Genomic DNA, 24,565 nt, shown 5'->3' with positions numbered 1-24,565 from the left:
CCTGTATTGTAGTTGGCTGCACCGTAGTTGCCTGCACCATATGGGTTGGGAGAAGAATTGTACCCACCAGTGTTTCCATCAGAACTGCCAGTGGTATTATACCTTCCACTGCTGCTGTATCTGCTGCTCAAGTTGTTATCATAACCACCACTGGCAGCTCCATCGCCGTAACCATCATTGCCGGAATATCCACCACCTGAAGCATTGTTGTAGTTGCCACCATAGCCACTGCCAGATCCAACACCGTAACCACATGAGATGATGTGACTTAATCTGAATACAGCTGCTTCATACTTTTAACTCACAATGGGCGCCATTCCACTTACCTAGCTATTTTCTCTGGAGTGACGTACAGCAACTTGTAGCGGCATGACTTTAAATCTCTCATTATCTCTTGCTGTTCAGACTAGTCCAAGTTGCCACTCAAATAAGTTGCAGGAATATTTGCCTGCTCCAGCCAAAAGGTAATCAATCAGAAAAAAAAACGCCGAGAAATATGTACAAGGAGATGAAATGGTTCATTACCTGTGACAAGTGCATGATCTGGTCTTGGATGAGTGAGACAAGTGCAATAGATTCCAAACTTATTTCTGTTCTTGGCCTGAATATGCACTAAAAGTTAAATAGTATTCACAAATCAGTGATGGTGTAAATAATTAAAAAATGATACTGAAGAAAATTACCTCAAGTTCCTTAGTCCATGGAAAATTTGTACTACTCCACTTTCTATCACTAGATCCTTCAGTGTAGTTAATATCGATAACCTTTGGGATACTGAAGAGTATCAATAAAAATCTGGAATGGTAAAATAAATATGAAATAAATAAATATATAATCATACATATGCATATGTATTGATTTATTCATAGCATGCATCGCAAAAATGATGTAGCGTATATTTGTAATATAAAGAAAGGTATTTGAGTTACATCTCCACTAACTTGAATTTCATTTCTGGCACCCTACAGGATCGATCATCGGAAACAAAAGAAAGAGACGGACTTTGAGACCTAGCACCATGACTACATCGACCACTGGGATCACTTTCATGAGAACTTGTATGAGAATGACCGGCCCCACACGAACGAGAACTTCAGAGCGTATCTATCTTGGTACAACCGGGCAACAAGGACCAAGCTGAAGGTGCAGTGGACCCAAACAGACTATGCCGACATTGATTCCTCCGACGACGAACAAATGTCTTACGACCTTGTGACGAGGGCTGAGACACAGGTGGAGCCTGCGCCGATCCTGGACCGAGTGTTAATGTCAACTATAACCCCATCTTATTTATTTCAGCTAGGTATACATGTGAATTATAGTATGTGATCCATGCCAATTATAGTTTAAGCAAACAAATTTATAAAAACTAGTGTATCTGTTTGATGCTAGCTGCTGTCATGCTGCTGCTATGATTTCAATTGGTGGGGAATGTGTTTTTGGAGATGCTAGCTGCTGTCATACCCACCCTGTATAACTGTGAGCCACATACCCTGTGTTTTGTTGCTGGGGTGTTGCATGCAGCTTCTGAATGAAGCGGGCAGTTGCTGTTGCATGCAGTCAATATATAAAAACGACAGTTTCTTTTTGGCCGGAGAGAGTATTTATATGAGGCCGAAATCTGTCAATTTGTGTGTCTGTGTGTTTAGTTCGCTTAAAGGTTACTAATCTCTTCATTCATTCATTCCCAAATAGAGCCGGGATGGTCCTGTTTCATCATCCTGTTTTCAGCTTAGTCGGCATAAGCACGAGTCCTTGTTTAAGATGACAGGCAAATATTTTCATCCATGTAAAGATGGTACAATGTAGTACAGCTGAAATTTATTGGACTAAAACACAAGCAGTATATAGCATACCTAGGAACATTGCAAGCTCGTAGTACAGCTGAAATTTAGAAAGCAAGATAAACTATTTCTGTGTCATCTCTCTTTCTCCCCGTTCATCTGCAGCTTCAACACTGTATTTCATCCATTTTACTCCCTGGTCTAGCCTCAGAGATACGAGCAATCAGATTTATATATCTTTATGCCCATTCTGTCAGTTGCAAATTTGGTTGCTATGTCTTCCCTACTATACTAGTATACCTCTTTTTCAGCTTAAACATCAATCTTAGCCGATACCTTAGGAATGGGTTCTGGTGCTGATGGTGGTAATGACAGCTGCGCTGTTAGCACTGGTCCATCCACCTAGCCAACAGCCACCTGGGACCTCCACTTCTCTAGGGCCTCCCTTTCTGTGTCATGACACATTGGCATGGATGAGGTGGGGTTCATTTAGGCCATGCTTGGTGGATTGGGCTGCCAGCGTGATGGTGGATTAGGCCATGGTTCAGTAAGATTCTAATTTCAGATTTTAAACGTATTTTTATTTTTATTTTTTTGCAGGGCAACGCGCTGAAGCAATCTGTGATTGAGATCGAACAGTTTCCAAAGACAGGCGTGGACGAGGACACACTAAATAGCTTTCTTGGAGTAAGTCGACATTAGCCCTCTTGTTGTTTTATGCTTAAGTAAGTTGTTTGAGCTATGGTTTTCTACTTAATATCTTTGCATCTTTGCATGACAGAGGCTAGCACGTAGGCTGCGACGTGCTACAGCTCGTTGTGGTTGTGGTACTAGCGCTACAATGGACGTACACGGGCCACACGCACGATAATAGGACACACCTGTAGGCCTCGGTTCTTCTTCTCACGGAGGTACTAGCGCTGCGACGGTGGACACTTTCCAAGGCCACGGAGACGAGGACGACGACGAAGGCGACGAGGAGGCCAAGGAGCGTGGTTATGATGAGCTTGCTGAGTCTCAGCTCCAGGACGCTCCTTCGACTCAGGCTACGCAGGTTGCAGGAACGAGAAGACGTCGTCCGCCTTGCACGTACACTCCAGGCACCGACGCTCTTGGCCACAAGGGCAAGGGTAAGACTAGGAGAAGGTGACGACGACTTGTAGGTTAAGACTATGGTAACAACTTAGATCCGATGACAGAAACTATTTGGGCTGCATGGACTTTGCTTATTTTGCATGTGTGGAGATTTGGAAAGTATGTAGTTACTTTCCTATAACTATTTGAGGCTGTATGGACATTGTGTACTATTTGGACTATGCAGGACATGTTATGTTGATTGTGATGTTCGATGTGGTTGTATTGTGGTCTTTGGACGATTAAATGTTTGGATTATATAATGATGTCTCTGCTTGTAATCGTGGATGCTCCTGAAACAAGGGAAACTTTTGCAAATTTTTTCCGTGAATCATTAATTATACTTCACTGCTACAAAGGCACAAATGTAGTACACAGATTAAATATAAATTTAGTAGAACATGCATAGTCCAATCATATCGTATATATGCTTTGTAGATGAATATAGGCTTTTCAGCAACAGTGAACGAATCTAGCCTTTTCAGACAATAGTACACCTATAGGTACGAAGGCATGCAAGGAAGCACAACTTCACTCAATCTCCACCATCCATCTTATTACTGTTTGATCCAAGGGCTGAGGCGAAGAGGCACATAGATCGCTGACATGTCACATTGAGAAGCCTCCATTCCTCATCTCAACCTATAAATAACCCCTCACTCCCTCTCATTCAAACACACAACAAGGAGGAAGAGCACTCCTCAGCATTATCTTTCATTGCAGTACCAATGTCTTGAGGGTCGTCCAGAGGAAGAGGAAAGGGAAAGAGAACTACCATTAGGTGAGAGGGTCCTCTTGGTCCCGATTTCTTTGAGGAAGCTCTTTATGAGAGGTTCCCAATCGAGAGCAAAAGTGATTTCACCAAAGAGGCACCATTGAGAGAATACGATGAACGGAAAGAAGAGTGGCCAAAATGCATGCATGGTGAGGACTGTCTAGTGCAGATGTTCACCGAGGGAATAGATGGAGGCCGACGTTTCTTCAAGTGCCCGTGAGCATGGGTAATTGCTATTACTATTTGTTTCTTTAATATGTTCATCTTCTATACAACTTACATGACATACTTATTGCAATCTTCCTTGTCCAAAGAAAACAGTGGGTTCACTAGGTGGGTCGATCCTCGACCTATTTATCCGTATGCGGAGTACATCTACTACCTGCAGGACCGTATCTTTGATCTAGAAAGGGAAGTTAGCAGTGGTTACAAGGACGACGAACAAGAAGACGACAACAATGGTGGCAGTTCACAGGAGGCACTCTACAATGATCCATATTGCACCTGCCCTAATCACAGGAACAAGGGTCCTCCGCCGCCACCCCCCTCCTGCCACCACCACCAGCAATAGGGGGATACTTTGGAGAAGGTGCAACACAATTTGCTATGTGGCCACACTACTAGGACAAACCAATCTTTTTAACAGGCGACATCCATGTGTTTGTTTTTTTGCTTTAATCATCTAAGGCATGTTAGGGTTAGTCGAAGGAAATATGTACCCTTGTTTGGCACATGTTCTCACATGCCATTTCATGTGCTTGTTGTTTGTTTCAATTACCTAAGACATGTTAGGTTTAGTCTAAGACCTCTGTACCCTAGTTTGGTACATGTTATCACATGCCATTTCATGTGTTGTGTGTGTTGAATTAGGTAATCCACTACTTCGTTACATTTTATTTGCACTACGTGACCTCGTTTCACTACCTATGCAATATTAAACTCAATATTATGACAACAAATAATAAAACCAATGACACTATGAAAGGTCCAATAATTGAGCACATTAATCAACATAACAACATTTGAAGTACATGACGACAAACTAAAAGTGCATTACATGACTACACAATGCAAAGTCCAAGATTAGACAACATTGTTCATGAATATACTATAGAAATAGCAAGTTATGAAGACTACTGAGTGCAACGAGGCCACTTTCCCTTCCTCTGGGCATCGGGATTCTCCTCCATCGCTGCCTTCGCTCGCTGCGCACGCTCAAGCTTTCTCTCCCTCTCCTCCATGTGCGAAGCAACACGCCTCCTTTCCTCCTCTTCCTTGTGCTCCTTTTTCTAGAGCCTCCTCTCTGCGTCTCTTCTCCATCATCTCCTTGTCCTCTGCCTCCCACCATAATAATTTCTGCATCCACTCCTTGTCTTCCGACTTGATCTCAGTGTCGATCCACTGCTCAAAATCACAGAGCGGTGGAGGGGTCTACAACAAATGCAATTGTTACAAAACAAATAAATCATGCAAGACTTTATTTGACACAATAAATATTAAACAACATTAATTTCTCACCATCTTGTTAATGCGGCGCTGACGAAGCGTAGGCTCAAACACAAAATTGGCACACATCCAATACCTCTACCTATACTTGTCCTCTTCATCGGACTTGGCTACCTTGTAAGGATCGCCGCAAAAGCACATGGGCACTAGAACACCACTAGGCAGAGGCAACGAGTCGAAGGCATTTCCGGTCATTCGGCCATAACTACAATTGAACATAAATACAAAAAAAACATAATACAAAAAATAAAAAAAATAATATAACACAATGATAAGATATTACCTTGGCTTACTAGCTTTACCACGTCTTGGCATCCTACCGTCACATAATACAAAAAATAAAAAATCACTTCAAACATTAGGTACTAACGTATCTAGGGTTACAAAATAGACGTAATATATACCAAATCAATACGTAAAATTTGATAAGGGGAGAGAGGATACCTTACTCGCGAAGATGTATGGATCAAATCCAAGTATCCAAGGTCAAATCCATCGATTCAAGAGATTGGGCGGGGTAGGGAGAGGAAGAAACCGAGAGGGGGGTGAACAAATGAGAGCAACATCGGCAAGGGAAACTTGGTTTTGGATTTTAAATCAATGGCGCCGAGCTTGGTGCCAAATCTATGGCGCCGAGGTTGGCGCCAAGATCTATGACGCTGAGGTGCCGGCCACGTGAACGTCACCTAGGATGGCTTGCTATGCTTGGCCAGGCACCTTGGCGCCGAGACGTGTTACCTCAGAGCCATAATTCCTGGCGTCGACCCCCAGGGTCCAAAGATGAGTTTAAGTCTTCCAGGGGCCAAACATAAATTTTCTTCAAAAAAGAGCTAAATTGTAAAAAAATAGGGGACGACGGCGGGTGCCGGAACCCGGAAGTAACTACAGTATGTCTCTGGCCGGCAGCACGCGTGGACACCATGCACATGACCCGTGCCTAGCTTCGATTTGACAATGCATCGATCGCTGCCGGCGCGTGGAGCTGCGGTGCCAAGGGGCATGGGGGGAAGAGAGGGCGCGGTGCGTCAGGACGGGGCAAGCCGCGTGTGCCGTGGACGTGTGTCGGGCAGTCGCGGTGAGGCGGCAAACGCTGTGCGTGCTGTATTGTAGGAGGACTACTACTGTTGCATGCGTGCGTGCATGCGGGGTGCCCGCTTGCGTTTGTGTCCCCGGCCGAATGATGCTGTTACTGCCTGCCGTGGCCACAACGACACATAAAGTTGAAAACGGACGGAAATGAACAGAAATTCACTCTATCTTTTTTGTTTTCATATTTTTAGATGGAAACAGGAGCGGGAGCCAGACAACCAAAAACAAAAGCGGTAGCAGGATAAACGGAAATACAAAAACAGGTAAATATGATTGGAGAATTGACGAAAACGAACGGTAAACAGAAACTTAAGCCAGAACATGTATGCCGCATATGATAGCTCAAATACAGAGACCAAAGTGCAATACCAAATATCCATACATCACACAAATATGAACTATCCATACATCATATGAGACAAGAGACATGACACATCACGTGCTCACAAGTCACAAGTCACAAACAACATGTGTTCAGCATAAATAGGCAAACAGCGATACACATGTGTTCACAAACAGAAATTTCAGTAGTCCACCGACACCCATACAACATGTTTATTTAATGGTTCACCAACAACACAGAGCGCACACAGCACCACGACACATCAGTTTTTCACAGCTCACCATCTTCATTCATTGCGTCTGGAGCACTTTGCCATTCTCCCTACAATTTTCAGCACATATATTCATGATTAATTGGAAATGTAAGGCTATGTTATTGTCTTTAGCTATTATAGAACTGTTTTATAAGCCAACATAAATACCTCATCGTCATCAGTGGGGGGGACTAGTACTAATAGATACCATCTCCGGAGGTAACAGTTCAGCCACAATTGTAGAAATGTATTTGGGATCTAAAAATCAAAATAAAGACCACACAATATTGTACTTCAGATTGATCAGCTAGGAAAATAATATGCGACAATGAGATTGAAGAACTAAGAAAAAATTTACCTTTGCTTGCTGCATGTATCCAATCCTTGGCGCAAATCAGTGCTTGTACCATCTCAGGATCTAGACGATTACGATGGGGATCAACAACTCGCCCAGCCCCACTAAATGCAGACTCAGAAGCTACTGTTTACACTTGTATTGCCATCATATCCTGAGCAATTTGTGCAAGAATTGGATATTTATCTGTATTGTTCTTCCAGTAAGCTAAAATATCAAATGGATTTTGCTTCAACAGTGGCTCTGCCATATATTTGTCTAACTCATTTACTTCATTTCTATCAGGCCCACAATCATCATATAAGAAACTCTCAAGTTCAGCATCTCGACTCTCATGATCTCTTAGGTTGACCAATTCATTTGCACTCACAGCACCCTTTGCCTTTGACGATTTAGGTGTACAGGTAGCATAAGACTTATACAAGTCCTTGAGAACACTAATAAATTCATCAAGTTTAATTTGAAAGTAGTCACCATAGAACTTTCTCATGTAATACTCTACAAGTCTGTGCTTATATCTTGGATCAAGGAAGCATGCTACAACAAGAGCAGTATTGAAAGAAGTCCAATATTTCTCAAATTTTCACTCATAGATTTGGTCATTTCCCTAATAATCAAATCTGGACTATAAGACCATTTATCTAGCAACTCTTTTATCTCACAAAAACCTCTATAGAACAGATTTGCAGTTGGATATGAAGTACCAGATAACAGTACAGTAAGATCATAAAACTTTTTTAAGCACTAAGAAACTGTTAAAACCATCTTCCATTCATCATCAGTAGGAGAAATTTGCTTATACTTACTGCGATTTGCTGTCTCTAGCCTTAAGAAAGCAGGCTTGTAATGCAAGACATCCCTTAGCATCAAATATGTTGAGTTCCACCTAGTTGCAACATCAAGTTGAATGCCCTTTGAAGTATCCAACCCACATTCTCTTGCACACTTTATGAGTTCCTCCCATTACAAGGGAGATCCCTTTATAGTTAGTGCCAATGATTTCATCTTTCCAAGAGCTTTGTTAATAACAGCTAGCCCATCCCTAGCAACTAAGTTGAGAATGTGACATGCACATCTAATATGAAAAATGCGCCATCACAAACCAAAGATGCATTACCATTCTCTGTAAGGTCATCAATTAAATAAGTAACAGACACCAAGTTGTTTGATGCATTGTCCAAAGTCAAGGCAAATAATTTCTTCTCAACAAACCACTTAACCATGACTTCAGTAAAAACCTCAACCAACTTGTGACCAGTACGTTGTCCCTCTACTTGAAAGAAAGCTGATATTCTCTTCTGAATATGTCAATTATCATCTATCCAATGTAAGGTGACACTCATATAAGACTTGTTTTGACATGATGTCCATATGTCCATGGTAGTACTAAAATGACATGTGGCTGTTTTCAAATATGCATATAACTTCTCCTTCTTAGCTAGATATATATGTATTATTTCCTTTCTAGCAGTGACTCTAGACTTCAATGGAAAGCTAGGCCACAAAGACTTGACAAATTCAACAAAATAGTCATGCTCAACAATATTGAAAGGATACTCATGCATGATTATTGCCAAATATAATTTTTTCACACTGGCCTCTTGATCATACCTGTAGGGTTGTATTGCTGTGACATCTTTCCCATTATCCTTTTCTGCCATGAGCTATAGCTGCCCCTTTACAATGCTATGTGATGACTTTAGATGGTTCTTGAATCTAGTAGTGCCATTGCTACACTCAGCTCTATACTTCGTATTGCAATTTGGGAAGTTGCAAAAACCCCATAGTTGCTCATATTTCTTTCCATTGACCTCGACTACCATCTTTTTCTTGGTAAAATAGTTCCACATCTCTGATGTGCACTTTTTCTGCCTCTTCCCTTTACCAGGAGTAACTTCATCTACCACTCCATCACCATCATCATCATTATCAACAACAACAACAATATCTACGGCATGTTTGGCACCTTGGCCCTGTCTCTGCACGTCACTACCATCAATACCTGGTTGTTGTCCCTGTGTTTCTGCTGGTGTGCTAGTGCCACTACCACTAAATGGAATTTCATGAGTACTCTTTGCTGCTGAAGATGAAGACCCAGACACAACAAGTGCCCCCTTACTAGCAACATCACTTGCTTTCCTCTTGGACCCTATCAATTAGTTAAAATGCAACTTGTATTAATTTCTACTGCAAGTCTGCAACCAAGAACCTAGAGTGAAGACTACAAATCCAAGAACCTAGAGTCCGAGAGGAGGTTTACTTGAAACTGAAATAGATCCGCTCGTGCTGCCTTTGACAGAGGGAGGTGGCACCGGCGATTCTGGAAGGCGAAGGTAGCTCGATAGGCCTAGGTGCTTTTCAGGTGGCATCAAGCCACCACGGTCTTCTCCTCTAGCCGGTGACATCAGTAGGATAGGGAGTCAGGGATAGTAGAGGGTTAGAGGGCGTGACAGAGTGTGGATGGGGAAGTAGGGATGGCTGGATGGGGGAGGCAGCGTATGTGTCGCTGCGCCGACACCGAGGGGAGGCAAGTTGTGACTCTTGCGAGTCTGCGCTCTGTGGGTCCAGTGCGTGGAACGGGGGAGGGCGGCGAAGACACAGAGTGCGGCGCGGGTGCGGCTGGCTGGAGCTAGATAGCAATAGGATAGGGTTTGCGTATTTTTTGCCACATTAGGCTTCTAGGCTGTGCTGGGCTGCCTATCCCGGATTGATGAAAAATGGGATATCCCGGTCAAAAATGGGATTCTGCAAATACAGATGGACAAACGCTCCATCATTTTTGGTCCCACTCCCATTTTACACCGTCCTGTTTTTCGGTCCTGTTTCCGTTTATCCTAGAGAAAATACGGTATACGGTTGCGGACAAAACATGATTTATCCTGTTCGTTTTCAACCGGCACATGGGCTGGTGGTCGCTTTCCCATTCCAAGAACAAGGAGAGGTGATGGCGGCGGAGAGCGTAGATGAGACGATCAGATGCCCATCAACTTTGGGAGCTGTTCGACTAACAGTTTCTACTGCTGATTTGTTGTGTGAGAAAAACACTATACCATGACTGATGCGCTCGTCTCTTGCGGCAAAAACCCAAATGAATTTTTTTATTTTTAATCCTTTCTTAAACAATATTTTAATACTAATCCAAAAAAGTATTTGCAAATCTATCCCTTTTGGTCGCGCCAGCGCAACTGCACCACTTTGTCGTGCCACAAGCGCTGGCACGACAAGGGGCGCCACGGTGGCACACATCATTGACCGGAGCTGGCATGGCGTTCTGTGGGGCCTGCCCTGTAGCGCCAGCGACTCAGGTAAGACATGGTTGTCGCACTAGGCGGGCTGGCGCGATAGGGTCATATATGATATGGCCAATCTGGCCCATTTTCCTTTCTCTCTCACTCTCGCTCTCCTTCACTCCGCGTGCCTAGGTGTCGCCACCACCCCACGTCCCTAACTGCCCCAGCCATCTGAGCCTGCACTGCCGGTGAGTTGAGTGGCTGCTCCTACTACCCTCTCTCTCCCTCTCCCTCATGTGGCAGGGGAATGATGCTAGGGGGAGCAGGCAGGCTCCCCGCGTCATCGGCACCTTGTCGGCATGCCTGGCCATGGCAGCGCCGCCGGCGAGGTTTGTCCCAGCGTGGTCCGTGACCTCCCTACTTCGTGGACTCAAGTACACTGCCAGGTTGATCTTCCCCCCTCTTTTTCTTAATTTCTTGCCTCATGAGTTTGAAGACTAGGGTTATGAAATTAGGGATGGTGACAATGTTTTGATCGTTGCTTGTTAGTATTTGATGCGTATATTAGGTTTAGGATATACTCTGCCCGTGGATTGGACGTAAACTACATGTTGCATGGACTTTGGTAGTTGGTGCATGGTGGATTTAGATCAGAATGTTTGTTGCCTTTGTTGACATCACTATGAAGTTTTTGTTATTATAGTGTATTAGTGAATGGATATGATTTATTTATGAAATGCTTAGTTCATGTGTTGTTGCTATGTTGGTTCATATTTTGTAGATGGATCGGTTAGTGCGATTGTTTCATGGTGGCAAAGTGAAAGAAAATGGGGAGTTCAAAAGCATGCACGAACATGTTGAGTTCTTTAGTGGACCTCCTACCTTTGATGCTTTGGTTAGCAAGTGCTAGGATAAATTTGGGTGGCCACTAAGCTTGAGAGGCAGATTTGACTGTAGGAAGGAACGGGCACATTATGTGTTGATGTCTTTGTCATGTGAGGATGAATGGAAGAACTACATAGAGGTTGTTAAGAGTAGCAGTGTTAAGTGCTTGGAAGTTTTGTGGAGAAGGGGTCTAGCCGAAGTGTGGTGTCTATGGATGATAGTGTTGATGTGGAGCCCATAGAGAACCTTACCCAAGATGAAGAATTGTAGGCGGTTGTTGTTAGAGAAGTTGATAGGTCATGTGAGCCCGGTGCCTTGAATGATGATTTTGATGAAGAAATGTTTGATGAGGACAATGGTAATGGAGATGGAACACATGATATGGATGACATATCCCAAGGATCAGAGGATGATGAAGTTGATGTTGCCTCCGCAGACGAAGATGACTTTACTTTGGAGCCAAGTACTTTTGGATGATGTGTTGGAGGACGAGTATAGGTCTGAGCCTAGTAGCGAGGACGAAAGTGATTATTGTGAGGGAGGGTTTTTGGATGCAATAGGAGTCCTAGCTGACATGTCATTGAGAATGGAGTACAATGACGTTGAATTGAGGCAATTGAAGACTGTCCATGTGGAGGTAACCTCGGTACCAAATTTCATGGACATTAGTATGGTTGACCAGGCAATATGTGACACCGGTTTGTCGTTGTTGGCCAATGAGGTACTAGATAGTGAGGAGGTGGAGATTAAGAAGGGAATGGTATTTGATACATTGGATCATCTCAAGTATTTCCTGATGGATTATGCCATTTGGTTTCATAGGCCGTATTATGTGAGCCACTCAGACAAGAACAAGAGGTACACGGTCCTCTACAAGAATGGATGTGGATGGGGTCTATGGGCTCGAAGGTAGAGAAATGAAAATTGGAAGATTCGCAATGTGAGGCAACCTCACACATGCCGATCTTTGAAGCCAAAGGGTGTGCATGCCCAAAACATAGCCCGTTACCTTGGTCGTCATCTTGTTGGCACGGTTAGGGACAATAGTGACACATTTGTTTCAAGCATGATCGAGACCATATTTGGGTTCACTGGTTATAGAGTGAACTACTCAAAGGCATGGCGGGCAAAGCAGCATGCTATAGAGTTGCTATAGGGCGATTGAAAAGAGGCATACAACCAAGTTCCTAGGATTCTAAGTGCCATGAAACACTACAATCTAGACCTTAGGTGGTATCCTTATGTGGGTCGCATTATGACTGACGTGGATGGCATTCTGAAGCATGTTATGTAGAGAGTTTTTTGGTGTTTTGCTCAGTCCATGGAGGCCTTCAAGCATTGTTGTCCTTTAGTACTTGTTGATGGTACATTCTTGATAGACAAGTATAGGGGTGTATTGATGATTTGCCATTGGAGTGGACCTAGACAATCAACTTGTCCTTTTAGCATTTGCTTTGGCTGAGGGTGTGAACAACGATAGCTGGTGTGGGTTCTTGAAGCTTGTGAGATAGAATGTGATCCGTTCATTTCAAAACATATGCATGATCTTAGATCGGCATCATGGTCTGCTGATAGCTACGAAAGAGCTTGTAGATGGACACCCCCCTCTTGAGCATCGATGGTGCATGAGGCACTTTCTTGCCAACATATGGAGGAGGTAGAAGAAAAAGGATGTAGCGCAGAAGATGAAGTCACTATGTGGGTGTCGAACCAAGGAAAAGTTCGAAGAGACACTTGTGGAGTTATAGAAAGGTTCTCAATGGTAGAGCAAAGAGTTGGCTTGAGGATCAGATGCCTCAAAGGGACAAGTGGGCTCTTACTTTCGATGCCAGAGGTCTTCGGTATGGCGTGATGACTACTAATTGTTTAGAATCATTCAACAAGGTGTTCAAGGGTATTCGTGCAGTCCCCATGTCAAGTATTGTGGAGTACTCGTTTAGGAAGTGCAATGAATACTTTGTCAATCGTTGGAACATAACAAAGGTGTCCAAAGAGAAATGGGGTAGAGCCGGTATAAAACACTTGGATCTCTCGGAGATGATAGGTTCCAACCAAGTGGGGGAGGCCTTTGGCCCATGGAGGTTAGTGTACAACATCAGGTCAGCCGGAGGAACGAACCTGGGGGGCGAGAAGTACAGTGGTAGGAATTATAGGGTGGACCTTGAGAAAGTGGAATGCTCTTGTAACATTCCACAACTCCTCCATGTCCCTTGCTCCCATGTCATTACAGCTTGCAGATGCAGGGGTATAGACCATGAAAGTGAAAAGTTCATGTCTCCTTTTTACCTCATGTCTAACACTCTCAAAATGTGGGAGTCGAGCTTTGAGCCTTACCTAGATCCGACACAATGGCCCGAGTACTACAGGTTGGATTATGTTCCTAGCTCGGACCTTCTAAAGACAAAGAAGGGGAGAAGGAAGAAAAAGCGGCTTCGAGGAGTTATGGATGCATCGAACGGGTATGCTAAAGATATGTATGGTTTTGGCAACTTTGATGAGGCACCAGGATAGGTCTGTTGCTCCAAATGCCACAAAACCGGTCATACCATTGCCACACATAAGAAGCGTAAGACGTCAAAGAAATTAGAAACAAGGAATGGGAGTCACAGTGGTTCGAAGGTTAGAAAGGTACATACATATATTAAAATAGGTGTTGCTTATATATTATATGCATTTGTTCGTTGTTTTTGTACCATCTAGCATGTTTTATTCACTTTTTCCATATTCTAACGTTGTCCCATCATTTTCATAATTGCAGCTTGGCGCATCTACACTTCCCCCTTCTTGAGAAGTACTATGACAAGGACCACCGAGCGCACTTGATGGACAACAACGATGATGTAGGTGATTTGCACACATTATTTCCTTTTCATGTATAATGTCTTAACCCCGTTATTGATTCTAACATTGTTTTTTGCAGGCCTTGGGCCCGCCGCATCCCCGAACTCACCGACTGCTCGAGTGGGACAAGCGCTATGCCCCCTACCCTGCAAGTGCAGAAGCTGGTTTTTTGGGCTTGGCTAGAGCTATCAATGCTAGCCTCCTAGACATGGATGGTCCCCTCCTCACCGCCTTCGTCGACAGGTGGCGTCCAAAGACCCATACCTTCCACCTACCCTCTAGAGAGATGTCTGTGCTCATGCAAGACATTAGCTATATTTTAGGCCTTCACTTGGACGGTCTGGCAGTGATAGGCATTGTAGAGTCACTAAACTAGAAGGATATGGTGGAGCAGTTTAACGATTACCGGCCACCTGACCCTGAAGAAGGGAAGAAGGAGAAGAAGACTTTGGGTGTCAGATGAGCTTGGTTGTGGCAACGCTTCAACATGTGCCCTTCCCATGCATCGGAAGATGTCGTTGAGAGGCACGCTCGTGTCTAGCTATGGCACATGGTGGCACAGTTCCTATTTCTAGATGCTTCTGGGAACAACATCTCGTGGATGGTCCTACCCTAGCTACGTGAGCCATGGGAGAACATCACCCAATATAGTTGGGGGTCTGCTACTCTTGCTTGGTTGTATCAGCAGCTATGTGAGGGATGTAGGAGGGCCAACCCCAATTCGAACATAGGTGGTTGCACATACTTGCTTTAGATTTGGATTTGGGAGCACATTCCTATCAGACGGGTGCATAGAGGCAGAGTTGCGGTAAGTACCTTGCATTTAATTGCTATATGTGTTTCATTTACTGCATGCACTATGTGAAATGATTTGAATTGTTTTGTTTTTCAGGTTTGGACACATGGTGATAGTCATCCCCCCGTATGCTACCTTTGGATGGAAATTAAGTCGGTTTAGGGTTAGCCGCAACGGCGCTACATTCAATACTCCAATAATTTGGATGTTTTAACTCAGAATCATGTTTGTTCTACCACCAAGGCTTCCATTCTTTTTCTTCATAAAGTATCAACAAGGCCATGTACTAATAACACAACTTATAGGTTGAATGGGATCCATATGACAGGTGAGACATACAAGAGTTGAACATGGCCCCATATGTTGAGGCTGAGAAGGTGATGTGGCGATCCAATATAGCGATGATCTTCTACTATGTGGTCGAGCACCACTTGCCCCAAAGAGTGATGAAGCAGTTTGGTAGGAATCAAAATTTCCCTCTATAGCATGAGTTGATAACCCGTCAGTTGCATGAGTAAGCTGGACTTTGTATGTATCATGACTCACCATTACATGCATTGTACAAGGCCTCAAAATGTAACATGTGTCATCCTTGTAGGATTTCAAGGAGGAAAAGGTTTGGCGACAACGACTGGCTTGTGAAGCATCAAAAGTACATGCAAGAGTGAGAAGCCAGAGAGAGGGTGGGACCGACTAATGGGGCTCACTGTGTGACCAACAACTACAGTGAGTTCCTAGCGTGGCTTCATAGGTCCACAAGAATCACTATGCATCCATCGGTCTCTAGCATTCCAATTGATGAACAAGGGAGTGACGACGAGGACCCATATGATGTGATGACAAGGATAAGCGTGCAGCCACAGAGAGCACCACTTGAGAACTACATGGTAAGCATTTGAATTGAACTGTGTGTTCATGCAGCTTAACTTGAAAAGTATGTCATAATGATGAATATGCATGTACTCTAGGCAACTCAGCTAGCTCACCTTTCTAATGAGGCCGAAGTTTACCTTGGATGTGCAGTAGGGGTCGAGAATTCATACCTTGAAGAATTTGCCAAGGTAATACCCCTATGCCTATGTATTTCAACTATACCCAAAACGATATGTAACCAGTTCTCATTTGACATGAACATGGTTGCAGAAGGTGTTGACATCCTACCGACGGATGGCTCGCAAGTTGAGTTGCATGCGAACCGAAGATGTACAAGTGCCAGCTCCCGCATCCCAAGGACAACAAACCTATACAAGACAAAGGGTAGCGATTGACAGAGCAGAGAGCTCCCATGCAAGATGTAGGGATAACGAAGACGATGACGATGGAGATGATGATGACATCAATGATCCAATGTATGACCAAGACGAGCTCATGGGTTCCCAACTTGTTGATGCTCCTCAGGGTACACAAACTCAGGTGTGTATGCCATTACCATGTAGTACATGAGGCTACCAGCATGTTTTCCCATTGACCGGCTCAAAGACGATAGCAAATGATGAAGCAATATTCGATATTCGCAAGATTCCTCACTCAAATCCGACAAACTCTCTTCTATAGCAGCATTATAAAGTTCTAAGAGATCCAAATAATTGCTTGAATCTGCATTCTCACTCCCTAATTGTCCTTGTCCTCCATAGTATACTTCAACTATAGATTCAAAACTATAGCCTCATAGAATCATAGCTCTACAAAAACATGATGTTTCCATCATCATTCCACTTCTAAGGCAGTCTTTTACATACATGGAGATGGCATCACAACCTTGGTGCAGTGCTATCTCATTGTTGATGGTAGTTAACAACCAATTTAAACCGTCAATTAAACATGTATAAGGACAAAAATATAATCACCAATGAAGGTTTAGGGGTTTAAACTAATAAATTCCACAAGTTTTGGTGAATCTGTGTTTCCAACAGGGTTTAATCAGAAAACTGCCAAGGAGGACCTAATCGTCAATGGAAAATATGGAGTTCTGCCATGGTACCTACATGGGAAGACTCTAGAAGGGTCCAAAAGCCATATCACCGAAGCAGAGGGCCACCCCCAGATAAGTGGGGCCGCCCAGCCCCCCTAGGCCCACCTGTTAGCCAGCTTCATATGTCAGTCTCCCATCACCTTTGAGGATGCATCTAGGCCGTTGCTTAAGTTGGTTTGATCCAAGGGCTCACATTGGACCCTTAGGGCTATATAATCTAACCCCTGCCTCTCCCCCAGGCATAACCCTAGTCATCAAGTCATTTGAGAAGAGAGAAACTCTAATCTCCTCAGAGCTCCTCCTCCTCCATAGCATAGCTGGTTAGGATAGATCTAGAGGGAGGCAAGCAAGACTTCACTTGGATTCCTGATCTTGTCAAGAGCGTGGTTCGGTATAAACTTTGTACCCCTCTCTCTCTTGTTTCTCCATTATTTTTATATGCTAGTTACACTTGTTATGACAATCTCAGTGTTCATCTTATTCATGTTCTTCATTATGATGTTCAACGTCTACTTTGATTATATATTTAGTATAGCTAGTTTATCATTGTGTTTATGCATAAGTTCATATAGCGCTCACTCTGATGTACACGGGGTGGGTGGTCGACATTGGGTAAGCGTGGTGCTTATACATTGTTTACCTACGATTACACCCTATATTCTAGGTCATGTGGTAGATTGAGGATGTGACACTCCCGTTGAGTCCTTTGTAGTCCACTCGCCAAATATAGGTGCAAGTAGGGTCCAATTACGAAGGTAGAACGAGCTCTGCCCTCAATCTTCCTTGGTAATATCCCTTAGGTGTAGATATGATGATCTTAGCCATGATTACTAGGTGTAATTGCACTAATCAAATGTATGCTTTGACTTGTAATTAAGAATGACTTAGGAATTATACCTCTAATATTCTACCTGACCATGCTAATGCTATAGAAAGGAGTACTCTGATTGATTTATCATTATCATTACTTATCATTTATACATCTCTTTCTTATGATTTACCCCTGTTGTGAGTAGAATATTGGCTATGGTTTATTTCTCCTTCAATAGTATAAGTTATTAATACATGTCCATGCTAGACCTTCCTAGTGGTAAAAATATAAATAACGATACCTGGAATACTCTCGGGTAAAATGCTACAATGGTTTATTATCTGTGCGCTTGCGGATACTTTTGGTTCATAGATTTATATATATTCTCTCTAGTCACAGAATTAATAAAGAACTACTTAGTGTTATTCTAGTAATACTATGTAGTACCAACAAATATCTTTGGCATTATCTCTAGGGATGACAACCTAGTAAAGTTAGGAGATATAGGTTTATAATAGATGGCTAAGTACTTCAAACAAGTGATACGTTAATAAACACCAACACTCATCATTTATCAATAGCTGCCTAAAAGCTCCTATGCATAGAGATAACCTATTTGAATTTAAGTAGTCTGTTCTTTCATATGAGCAAGCATCAATTGAATCCCCCACGAAGGTTTCTGTGCACAGAGATAACCTATCAACAAGTTTAGACCAAAATGCTAGTAGCGTTGCAAGAGGTTTCCTCCACGAAGGTTCTTGTGGATGGCTTCATGCTAAGTTAGATGGAAAGCAGAGGGTGCAATACCTTCCTATAGTATATGAAATATCTATGGCTGGAAGAGTTTGGATGTACTCCCTGCAACTATCATAGTTCAACTCAACTTCGCATAGGGCAGCCTACAACTTTTCATAATCTGTGGAGTTCGATTGTGCTTCACTGCGGCCTTCTAATGATGCCAGCAACCCCAAAACATAGTGCTTGTAAACATCTTGTTGTGATATGAGTCATGTGGCCAGTACATCAACATACATACTCACAAGAGATTGTACCATATTGGCTAGAGCTGCTAGAAGTATGTTAACCAGTAGAAATGGTAATCCACTTGGTCATAAAAGTGCTTATTGTGTAATCTTACACTAACCCATGAGTGTTCATGATAGTGGATGGCCAACATCATTGATATTTTGTGAAAATGACCGCCACTTTACTATTTCCTCATGTTACTTGTTTGACATCTATGTTGTATATGTTTTGTGTAGAGTTCATCCCAACGCTCGCGACGAGGTCAAGGACGAAACATGCGACGATGTGCCCATGACCGGTACGACATCGGCACTCCTAATCTCCAACCGACACATCCAGGTCGCCTGCGTCGTCCTCAAGAGCCCTTCATGCCTAACTAATCCATCTCAAGCATGCTTTGTGAACTATGTCCTTTTGTTGCCTATGTTAGTCATAGAACAACTATGTCGACTATGTGTTCATTTGGACTTTGTCGATGACTTGTGAACTATGTGGACTTTGTCGATGGCTTGTGAACTATGTGGACTTTGTGAACTATCGTCGTGTATGAACTATGTGGACTTGATGTTTTATGCTATGTTGGTCATTTGTCAACTTGTCACCATGTTGGGCATCTATGAACTGTTATATGCTATGTATATGTCTCAATTGTACTTATGTGTTAAGAAGTGTGGAAGAAATAGAAAAAAATTTGTTTCTAATCCTGTCGCGCTAGCAAGGGTGGCACGACAGCCATCACAGAACACTGTGTAAATGGCTGTCGCACCAGCCTAAGTGGCATGACAAGCCTGTCCCACCAGAGTCGATGGCGCGACAAGCCTGTCACGCCACCAAGGCCGGCACGACAAGGACTCACCAGGCCAGGCCAGACCTATCTTGTTTTGATGGTTGGCTAGCGCGACAGTGTCACTAATAGAGCCACACTAGTCGGGCTAGCGCGACATTGTCATGCCACCAACGCTAGCGCGACACTGTCGCTCCAGCCAGCCATTGAAACCAGAGAGGTCTAGGCTGCCTTGGTGAGTCCTTGTTGCGCCGGCATGGGTGGCGCGACAGACTTGTCGCACCAGAGTCGATGGCGTGATAGGCTTGTCACGCCACTTTGGCTGGCACGACAGTCGTGGAAATCTGTTTGCTTCGGCCATTACCTCCAAGTGTCTAGCTTTCATGATTTTTTTTGGAACATATGTCATTAAAATTGAATTTTCTTCATGTTTTTTCCAAACACCAAATTTCTTGGGCATTTCCTCCAAGTGACGCTAATTTTGTGAAACCATTTCCTAAGTCCACCATTTCATAACTTATTCACATTGTATTTTCTTTATGGTTTCCAAACATTGTTCACATACACCATAAGGAGTCATATCATAATGAGTTCACACGATAAGGAGTTCGAAGCATTGTTCGAAGGTCATCATCATCACTTACATAAGTGTTCCATCTAGCATATACAAGCACTACTACTAACACTAGTCTTCCATGTACCATGAACAAATACTATGAAATGGAAACCCTAGGCCATTTGCAAAATATGTACGGATCTTGCTGCCTTTGCACAAAAGAAGCAGCGCTATCGTACCAGTCCTCCATCTACCATATACAAGACCTACGTGATGCCAAATCTATTGGCATTTGCAAAATATGTACTGCACCTTGTAGGCATTAGTTGAGAGGAAACACTCTTCATCGTCATGGTCATGGTCATTGTCATCGTCATCGTGATCGTCCTCCTCCATGGGTGTGGGGATATGGCCGTCATTCGGTGCATCATTGGGGACTACAAGAAGGAAACAATATCTCATTGCCAATAATTGTAAGAAGATGCACAAGTCGAAACAAATTTCAAAATCAATTACTCACATAAGCGATGGATATGCCTATGGAAAAATGCCATCTCCCTCGCATCCTCGGCCTCCTTAAAGTAGTAGGCCTCCTTGTTTTGTCACCAGAAGCTCATCAACTCGGCCTCATTATTGTAAAAACACAACTGTCGACCGGTCACTCGAGGAAAGCTCTCTAAAATCCTATTACGGGTCTTCCATGATGGCATCTCTACCCCGTACCTCATCCTCACCTCCATCTGCTTCTCCTCTTGCATCCAACACTTCCTGCCTTTTTTGAGAGGCAAATGTATTTTCAGCCTCTCCACTAACTCTCCATGACTAGTGAGTCCTCCCAATTGCATGTCTTCCCCACCTAAGCAAACACAAAGCAATGAGCAAACAAACTGGTGGCCTATGTTCATGTAGTAACTTGACCGGTTGAGTCAACTCACCCATAACTCAGATGGCCCTCCATAAGCATTGCCACAGTAGTATCCGTGTCCTAGCTCAGATGGAACAACTCCTTCATGAGCCTTGATGCCACACTTGCACTTACGGTCTGGCATCTTTGTGCATGGCCATGGCTTAATGCCTGCTTGAAACATCGCAAATTCATACTCAGAAGGCTAGTGCGATTTGGGTCTATAGTTGTACTCCTCAAAGTCACAAGATGGGAGCCCTCTCTGCAAAAAACAAATGTTCCAAGTGTAACATTGTATGTGCAAAACGCATAATCTGACAATCCATAGCGATAGCAGATAGTGAATGCTCCACGTTGGCTAGTAGTAGTTAGTAGCGTTGACACTCCACAATGGCATCTAGGAGGATTGACTAGACGGTGCAAAGCAGCGTCAACCTTCTCCACCTCTGTCATATATGGAGGGTTCGGTGGCGGCAGAACGCAATGAACAAATTCCGAATATGGAACGCTCTTCCAGGGGTCATAAGGAAACAACATAATCGATGGATCAAACATTTCATCGTTGTCGATCCACTAATAGAAGCTGCATCTCTCTAGGTAGGCATCAAGTGCGGGGACGACTATTAAATTGGCAACAGTAGAAAGCACGCCCAACTGACGCGGGATGCCTTGACTGCTTCACAAATGCTGGTAAGCCACAGTAACACAACGGTGTTGGCTCTGCTGGTGGAAAAGGACCGATACCACCATGATCCTTCGGATGGTGCACGAATTGGTTGTTATTTGCATCCGCCATTAAACCTATTACAAAGTAGTTCAACAAAGCAAAGTTACCAAAACATGATATTAAACCGTAGACACAACCTCATGGACTTCAAACCATCTCTGTATATACACAGTCCAATGGATCCATACATCTAATAAGTACAAATTAACTTCAAACCACAAATTTAGAGGTAACTTTACTTAGCACAGGCCAAGCCAGACGCCTGTCCAAACATTGCATTCAAACCCTAGAACAGTGCCAACCTCTACCATCAGTCTAACATCTAACAATGGAATCCTAATAATACGCATGATTAGGGTAACAAAGTATCACCAAACAAAGCAAAAGTCAGTAATGCACCCAGTAGTCTAAACCATAGCAGTCTAGAACAATGAACCACACAAAAAACAATAGAGGATGAGAGAGGTATACCTAATGCACTAGACCAAAGGAACCAAAAATCCAAAACCAAACTTGATCAAAGATAGGTAGAGAATGAGGAGAAAGAGAAGAGAAAGAAAGAGAAGACATTGTCCAAGTCGCCCTCACTTCTCACATGACTGAGGAGTTAGGAAACACAGCACAGGGAGAAGAAAGCAGATAGGCCATGTGGCCTTATGACGACCTGGTGCGCCAGGCGCTGGCGCGATAGTGTTGTCGCGCCTGTGTTGCTAGCACGACAGGGCAAGGCCCACGGTACGCAACGCTAGCATCGGTCAACGACGGCCGCCACCGTGGCTCGGCTTGTCGCGCCATGTGGCGTGACAGAGTGCTACCGTCGTGCACTACTACACAAACGATTATGCGCAGCGTTGTATTTTTGCACTCCGTGGCGGCCACCTTTTTTGCCCGCTGTGGTAGATGCCACGATTTACCGCGGCGGGCATTTTTTATTTATCGTGGCGGGCACTTTAGCCCGCCACGGTAAATCGATTTACCGTGACGGCGTCTTAAGATGCCCGCTACGGTAAATAGGGCATTTACCATGGTGGACGTCTTAAGATGCTTGCCACGGTAAATCGATTTACCGTGGCGGGTATCCTATAAGGCCCGTCGCATAAAATGCTGGCCCAATTTTGAGCCCAAATCAGCCGATCTATTGGGCTTCATATAAAAGGGAGGTGTTAGGGTTTCACCCAGCTTCAGCCACCGCACCCCTCTCCCTCCCACTCGCCGCGAGACGACCGCGAAGCCGAAGGACTCTCGCGCTATGGTGGAGCTCGCCCTCCCCTCACTCCTCTCCCTCCCATCTCACCGCACCCCTCTCCTTCCACTCCCGTCTCCCCTCCTCCTCACCTCACTCTCTCTTCCCTCCCTCACTCCTCTTGGCAGGGTGGTGGAGCTCGCCGTGGTGCCCTCTCGGCGCGAAGGTGCGGCGGCTCAGCCTTGTTGGCCGGAGGGGCGGCGTTCCGGAGAGGAGGCGCAGCCTCGCGGGCATGGCCGGCCTCTCGGCGTGGCCCGGAGGCGCGGAGGCCCGGGGCGGAGAGCGGCGCGGGCGTGGCCGGCTCGCCAGCGGTGGGGGAAGGTCGGATCCGGCGCCCCTCCACCTTCTTCCCTGTGGATCCGTTCGCGGGGGGGGGGGGACAGATCGAGCCACGGCGACGGCGGATCCCGACGGTGCTCCACCCGGCGGCGCCCGTCACGGTGGTGCTACACCAGGCGCCATCGGCGGCGGCGGCGCATGGATGATCGAGTGGCGACGCGCGTGGATGCAGCGGATCGAGGCCATCCCCGGAGGCGGATGGATCCGTCGGCGGCGAGCTCGTGGAGGCTGGATCTGTCTGCGGCGAGGCTAGATCCGTGGATCTGGCGGCGGCCTCCACCATGGCGGCCCGATCCAGATCCGGTGGCGGCAGCGCTGCAGCCCTAGATGGACTCGGTGGGCCCGTGGATGGGTTCGTCGGGCCTGTCCAGGGTTTTCTTTTCTTTTTTTGTTTTTTTGAAATCATTAACCGCGGCGGGCAGCTGCCCGCCGTGGGAAGGCCACGATTTACCGTGACCTTTGCACGGTGGCGGATGGCTTTGCCCGCCGCGGTAAACTAAAAACGCCCGCCGCGGAAGCGTTTTCTGTAGTAGTGGTGCCAGATCACTTTTGCAAATAATTTTTTTTGGATTAATATTAAAATATTGATTTAAAAATGGATTTAAAAAATCCAACGCAAATGCGGATGGTAGGGACGACGCTGGCACAAAACAATCTTGAGGCATTTCCTGGTCGACGGCGCACGATAATCTTCTAGCCGTAGAGAGTCACGCACGCCGAGAGTCACAGAGACGGCGTGCGATGCCTTGGACGGAAAACATCCCTGATGAAGTGGTTAGCCCTGGTCGTGCTCGGTGTCTCGCTCAGAGCAGAATATAATTAGCACAAAGGGCCAAATCACCATCATAGGAGAGAGATGGAAGTAGATGGGCCGCGTCATGATAGTCTGACCTTAGGCCGGTCGAGCGTGAATAAACGAGCGGTGGTGGAACCTGGAAAGCCAATTTGGCGGCATTCGAATGGCTCATGATTCACCTCAGAGATTCATAGCCAGCTGATCAGTAGAGGGATTGAAGGAAACATCCTTCTCTTGATAGGTACTTAGGTCCGTTCGCTGGTCTGAATCTTGGCTGAAACTGGTTGAAAAGCACTGTTCTGACTGAATTGTTGTGAGAGAAAAACATTGTTTCGGTTGAAAAAACAAGCAGAATATGAGGTAAGCCGAACGAGGCTAGGCTTTTGGTTGTCCTTGCTACTCTTCCGTTTCAAACT

General features: G+C 44.7%; 1 protein-coding gene across 1 annotated transcript; it reads right to left on the bottom strand.

The window, feature by feature from the left end:
• Positions 1-23,126: 23,126 nt before the first annotated feature.
• LOC136492228 (uncharacterized) lies at positions 23,127-23,636 on the bottom strand. The gene has a single exon (XM_066488318.1). It carries the CDS (start codon positions 23,634-23,636, stop codon positions 23,127-23,129), a length of 510 nt encoding a protein of 169 aa, XP_066344415.1.
• Between the last annotated feature and the right edge of the window lie 929 nt (positions 23,637-24,565).

This window comes from Miscanthus floridulus, chromosome 11, assembly GCF_019320115.1.
Source record: "Miscanthus floridulus cultivar M001 chromosome 11, ASM1932011v1, whole genome shotgun sequence".
In the NCBI taxonomy this organism is placed as follows: Eukaryota; Viridiplantae; Streptophyta; class Magnoliopsida; order Poales; family Poaceae; genus Miscanthus; species Miscanthus floridulus.
This window is presented reverse-complemented; position numbering and strand designations above follow the sequence as displayed.

Coding starts and splice junctions, on each gene's coding strand:
- LOC136492228 (XM_066488318.1), bottom strand. CDS start 23,636: ATGGTGGAGGCCGCCGCCAGATCCACGGATCTAGCCTCGCCGCAGACA.